At 30.6% G+C, this 6,837-nt stretch overlaps 1 protein-coding gene across 1 annotated transcript; it reads left to right on the plus strand.

Annotated features, from left to right (window-relative positions):
* The first annotated feature begins 5,731 nt into the window (after positions 1-5,731).
* On the plus strand, positions 5,732-6,414 carry LOC120124361 (non-specific lipid transfer protein GPI-anchored 6-like). Its single transcript, XM_039143061.1, is given in 3 exon segments — positions 5,732-6,064; positions 6,067-6,181; positions 6,278-6,414. Coding segments are annotated over 3 exon segments (570 nt in total). The 3' UTR covers positions 6,400-6,414.
* The last annotated feature ends 423 nt before the right edge of the window (positions 6,415-6,837 follow it).

Here is a 6,837-nt window from a genome sequence, read left to right on the forward strand (position 1 = left end):
TTTACACATTTAGTAAGAATTAAAATTGATCTTGAAAAACTTGGAGTAATAATTTGATATTCGGTTAATTGAATCGAATTTGTAAAATCATTTGTGAAATCTTAAAATTCATTTAACTTAATTTATTATATCGAAATATCAAAAATGTTTTCAACATATTCAATAACGCAGTGTCATGTGGTAAGAGTGCCCTACTTTGCCGTAAATATAAAAGGTATCAGTAATTAGAGGAAATTGAATGGACGGGAAATCAAGGACGAAGGGTGATTGGAGCACAAAGGGTCTGTTGTAATTTATAAGTTTATAGTTACACTAGTATAAGAATGGTTAAAAATTGGATAAACTACAAATTTAGTACTTATGTTATTATTTTTGTTCTATTTTGTTACCTAAGATTTTTTTTCTTTTCAAAATCATACATAATGTTTAGTTTAAGTTTCAATTTGGTATCCGTCACTAAAAAAGGTAACACAACTGTTGACATGTCATTTTTATTCTTTTTCAATGATAATGTAATATTATTTTATGTTGACACGTCAATATCACCATTAAGTTTTAACGAATGGTACCAGGATGAAACATAAACTAAATGTTATATATGATTTTGAAAAAAAAAATAAAGTTTGGATACATAAATAGAAAAAAGTAATAATTTATGTACTAAACGTATAGTTTATCCTAAAATATTATAGAGATTTCATCGTTCTCAAAATAGAATATAATAAATTGTAAAATCTTCATTCTTCTAACATAAACTATTACAATAGAACAATCAACCCCACAACAAAAGTAAGTCCCTTCTACTACGATTATCAAAGATTTACTGAAGTGGTCCAAATTTAATTGTGTGTAAATTTTTAAAGGTAAACAATTAAGCAATATTATATTTATTAATTGGAGTTGTTTGATCTTATATTTAATTTTAGTATATTTAGCACACTCGTGGATGTATTTCAAGATTTAAAGGGGCGACATGTTTTATTATGATTATATGTTAGTTATGTCTTTGACACCTTTTAAAATCATATATTTTTTATTATTTACTTTAATTTAATTTCTAATTTTTTACTTGTTATTTCATAGAAATGATAGAACTAATGTGTATTTTTGATGTTTTCCTTTATATTTTTTAAAATAAATAAATAATAAAATAAAATTACGTATAATATTTGAAGTCGTTAAAAAAAATCCGACCTCTGTTAACATTAAATTCTGACTCCTCCCCTACGGGAAACGGTGGGAAGTCTATATTCCACTTGTTTATCATTGATCAAATCAAAACCCTAAAACTAATAACAACATATATATTGAGGCATGCAACCTTCTTACATTGTATTGAGAAAGACAGCAACCTTTTTACAATTAATTGAGACATGCAATGGCAGTAGCTTGTAATTGACAGTAGCAATGTCAAACGGTTGCGGCTTGTGGCTACTGGCTAGCGTTCAGAAAACTATGTGTGACTATGGCTGAGCGAAAAAGGGTTCCTTTCTAGGCTTAATTGGGTAAGAATTGGATACTAAATTGAAAAATTGTTGCATCCTCATTAATCTTTTCCTCCCAACTTTCTCCCTTATTGATTCACCATGTCTAGAGCCTAAACTTGAGCAAGGTATGAACTTTCTACAGATTTTTTAAGTATCCAAAACTTAAAGTGGTAGACTTTTTCATCTCCATCTTGAGAGCTTCAAGTTGAGCTCAATATCTCCTACAATGATGCTCTTAGAGTATAGTGGGGGGTTTTAGTAGGGTTTTGAAAGGACAAGCTTTCCATGCGGGTTTTTTCTTCATTTCTTAAGTATATTTCTTACATATTAGTATTAAAAATAGCATTGTAAATCAGAAAGAAGAAAATGTTGGAGGTGTAGGACAAAGACTCATCTTATTGAAGAAAACAAAGTCAATACACATCTAACTTGATTTTTATTTCACGGATGTACGTATTGAATGATTTGGTTGCTTAAACATGTTGCGTGTCTTGTTCATGGTGCTAAGCATGCTTGATGATTCTTGTTAATTGAAAAAGTTACAAACTTATATGTGAAACTCGTTTGAAGTCACTAATATGTCGAGTTCGATAAACACTATAAAAATATCGTAGATCTCAAAATAAAAATTCAAATACCCTAATGGGTTAAATAAAAAAACCAGATGACTTAATTGGAAAAAGAAAACCCAGTTTTTAGGCCTAGTTTGAAATCTTAAGCGCTGACGTGTCTAAGATATCTTAAGTTCAATTTTAGTAGGTTATCAAACCTAAAATTTACAAAATGACCAAATAGCCCTAAGAGGTGAAAAGATCAAAATACCCCCTCAATAAATGAGTGTTAAGTCCTACAATTTTGAAAGAAAAACTAAAGAACTCCTAAAACTAATTAGTAACACTAAAAAATTTAGGGCTCGTTTGGTTCTAAAAAATATTTTTTGTTTTTGTTTTTCATTTTTAATTTTGGAAAATACTTTTCATTTTATTTTTTTAATTAGAAAACATGTTTGGTTATTATAAATGAAATCATGAATTGTTAAGATATAACAATAAAGTTGATAAGAAATTTTATAACACAAAAATTAAATATAATGTTAATGTATATTGGACATCAATTAAATTAAAAAATATAAAAAAATATTGTTGTAAACAAGAGCACAGAAAGTGTCGTTAAAATAAAAAAAATATGTTTAGTGGCATTTAAGGCACTCTAACTTTTGAAAGAAAAAAAAAACTAGTGTAGCCCTTGAACTTTTTTCACACTCAATAAAATCCTTAAATTGAGAAAAAAATCAATCTAACCCTTTGACTAACGAAATCAAGCGTTACCCGTAACGATGCTTACACAAAAATTCACAAAGCTTACATATCAATATACAATCTTGATGTGACAGTTCACGATGTTGTTGTGGTAGTACATGCTGGATGATGATATGGTAGTGAACTTAATTGATCTTCTTGCTAAGTTTGATGGCTTAATTGATTCTTTTAAAAAAGTTTAAAGACTTCATTATTTTTAGAAAAATTAAAAAAATTAATTTAAAATATAAAATATAGATAATTATTAAGAGATTTAATACATTAAGTATAAAAACGTTAACAAATTAAATTATTAAATATTTAGCTTAAATACCAAATTGAGTGCAAAAAAGTTCAGAGATCATATTAATTTTTTGGCAAAAGTTTGAGAGTTTTAGATATCCATAAGTCAAAAATTACATTTAAAGAGATTTGAATCCATGCAAGTTAAGTTAAAAAAATCTAGATCTTATATTTTCCTATTTTTCAAATTTCTAAAAAAAAATTAATTAAAATAATGAAAACATATTTTTTCATATTTTCATATATTCACTTATTTTTATTTTCATTTTTCAAAAATTATTTTTTAATTTTACAACCAAACATACATTCTAAAAAATAAAAATGAAAAGAACATATATTTTCTAAAATTAAAAGGACCTTAGTTTTTGAAAAATAGATGCATATATGTCAAGCGTATCAGGGATCTTTGTCATGCGAGCTCATGTTTGTCTTTTCTATGGAGTGTTGTGTGGTATTGGTTAGGTAAACCAAAAGTCTGAACTGTTTTAATGGGAGGAGTGCTTGTATTTGGACAGAATGGTTCCAGGTCTGATGCTTTCTGATGTATATTGCGGTGGTTTTGGTGTTGACGTGTTTGGTCTTTCCTGTAGATGTTCTGTGCAGATGGATTCAGACTTGTTTAGGGAGGTTCATAATTTGGTTTTGATAGTGTACCACTGCTTCTGCAGAGTTTATCCCATGGTTTAATGGCGTGTCCGTGCAAATGGCTAAAGGGCATTGATGCTGGGGCTTCCGTAGGGGGACATGGTTTCGTTTTTGATCGAGTCTTGATAGGTGTTCGATGTTGCATACATTTGTTATTATTTACACCTTGATTTTGATTGGATATTGTTGATTTTTCTCCATTTTGGTTTATTTTCGTACAAGAACTTCATTTTGAATAATTGGCCAGAACCAACAGTAAAATAACATAACTTGTATTTTTTTAGGAGTCATGACTCCAGTCATGGGCACCATTCAACACCTTTTAGAAGACGGTCGTATTTCTAAAAGATGGACTAAATTATCTTAGAGAATTAATTTCAAACTTATTTTGAATATAAAGTTTGAAGATAATTGAAGGTTGTCTACAAGATAAAGGCAAGTTCTAAATATTTTTACTTTATCTTTGAGATAAACCTTTTAAATTTAAATTGTGAGTGCTTTATATTTATCTTTATTTTTATTAAGGATTTTGAATTATTTATTTTATTCGGATTTTTCAAGTATAAATACCCCTTGAGTTCAAGCTTAGAACTCAGACCTTGCGTTCTATAAAACGCGTTTAATGAACTTTGAAACTCGTTTTTTGCAGGACGTGAGATATGACTTCACTTTTCACAGAACGCGAGGTCATCTTACGTGAACAGTTTGGAGGAGTGTTTTTCCAATTAATTCTATTTAAGATTACTTTTCCAATAAATGAATTTTTAGGGATTTTTTAAATAATAACGCGGATAACTCGTTTGGTTAGATTGGTTAAGGACTAAGTGAGTATGTGACCCTTAACTTGGTAAGAGCTACATTAAAGTAAAAGTCAATTGTATGTTTCAAAGTATGCCAAATCATGTCAAATGCCTTAACAATTCATGTCATCCTTGAGTTCGACATGTCTGCATTATTGAATTCTATAAAATTCAATGTTCAAAATTATTTTCTCCTCACATGTAGTTAGGTTTTGGTTACACCCGGGTTAAGGTATCGACATCCGTAATAGAGTTCAAGCGATCCTCCTATTTAAGTACATTATTTATTCACTTTAGTTAGACACGTACTATTTATAAGACCTTTAGTGAGTATTGTATGTAAAATCATTCAATATTTCTTAGTATTCAACTTATTTCATAAATAAGTACGTTTTATGATTTATTCGATTTGATTATTTTATAACCATTCAATTTTAAGTAAAATTTTTTAGAAATTATATGGGTCGTTTCGTGACTTAAATATGACATTCTCAGATCCATTAGATATCCAAAACGAGTTTAAGTTATTGAATCATCCAATTAAAACTACGGACGGATGGTGAATTCGTTTTTTTACAATATTACCCTAGATATATAAGATTAACCTATGTACAATAATTGTTTTTTTTTTTTTGCAACTATAAAAATCGTGTCCCCTTATGGCTTGGTTGGTACATCTTACTTGATTTACATATAACGCATTGCATGTGAGCACCGATCTCAAATTACTCATATTTTTTTTATAAATGATCATTAAGGTTGATGATGATTATATGTTCAAAACACGTACATATATATATTTTTAAATATCGTGGGGCCTCTAAAAATAGTTTTGACATTCATATCACACATATAATAAAGAATTTGATATGATGAATTAAATTCAATTAAGTTAATATTATTGTCATTATAAATTTTGAAGGAAAATATGAATTAGAGTGTGTATAAATATATATTTTCTTTCTATTCAGAATTTTGTGAGAATTTGATATTGCAGACATCCTATTCCACATGTAATGTTGTGATCTGTCACTGGTCTTGCTTATCTCTTTGATTCCAATTATCTTTTTATTTTTATATTTAGTATTTACAGCCCTATAAAAAGTCCTGTAACACTCTTTGCTCCTACCCCTTAACTTTTTCTCCTTTGCTTTCCCTTCCCTTTCCATAAGCTCCTAAAGGACACATCCTGTATGCCATGGAGTCCAAGCATCAAATCTGGACACTCTCATTCTTCTTATTTCCGATGCTGCTCGGTTTCGCGAGCTCCCATGTCAACCAAGATAAAGCTGAATGCGCTGATAAGCTGGCGGGGCTTGCTCCATGTATCCAGTACGTCGGCGGAGAGGCGAAAACGCCCACCGTAGACTGTTGCGGTGGGATCGAACAGGTGTTGGATAAGAACATGAAATGCCTTTGTGAATTGCTTAAAGATAAAGATGATCCAAGCCTTGGGCTTAAGATCAACACCACTATAGAAGCTACCCTTCCTAGTACGTGTCATGCCCCGGTTAACATAACTAACTGTATCTGTAAGTAAACCATACATACATACATATACGTATGGCACCAAATTCCAAGGACGCCAAGTTATTCGAAGAATATCTAAAGCTGACAGAGGCGCATGCCACTACCCCAGCTGCCACTGGTAACATATATATTCATTGTAAGGTTTCTGATCTTTAAAATAATCAAGATTCAATATGATTATAGGATATCCGACGTCGGATATTGTAGGGACTAGGAAGTTCGAGTAGCGGAGCATCAAGTGCTGCAGAGAAGAGTGAGGGAGGAAGAGGGAAGAGATGGATGGGATTTAAGATGGCTTTGGGAGTTTCACTATGGATCTTCGTATCTTGTGTGTAAAAAGTAGTCGAATTCTTACAAATTGACATTCTCTCATAATCTGGACAGGACAAAACAGCTAACATCACCTAAGAACGACACGATAGAGAGAGAACAAGAAGAAGAATAAAAATGGATTTGGTGTGACTATCAGAGCAAATAATTAGTTTAGGAGAGGATTTTTAGCCTATCACCCGTGAAAACATCGACAGCAAGCATGGCATGCACGATCAATGAGGGTAGACACACTGACACAGTCATTTAACGTGTGGTCTGCATGGTTTTGCTTGCCGACTTGAAACTTTGAATTTAGGGTTTATTCTATATATTACTAGGCTTATTCACTGACCATTTCTCACTTCTTCAAATCAAAACATAATTCCTGTGATTAAGCTTACTTTGAACTTCAATTTCTATTATTAAAAATTTAAAACAGTCATATAACGTGTGGTCTGCATG

This window comes from Hibiscus syriacus, unplaced genomic scaffold, assembly GCF_006381635.1.
Source record: "Hibiscus syriacus cultivar Baekdansim isolate YM2019G1 unplaced genomic scaffold, ASM638163v2 tig00110418_pilon, whole genome shotgun sequence".
NCBI classification, from domain to species: domain Eukaryota; kingdom Viridiplantae; phylum Streptophyta; class Magnoliopsida; order Malvales; family Malvaceae; genus Hibiscus; species Hibiscus syriacus.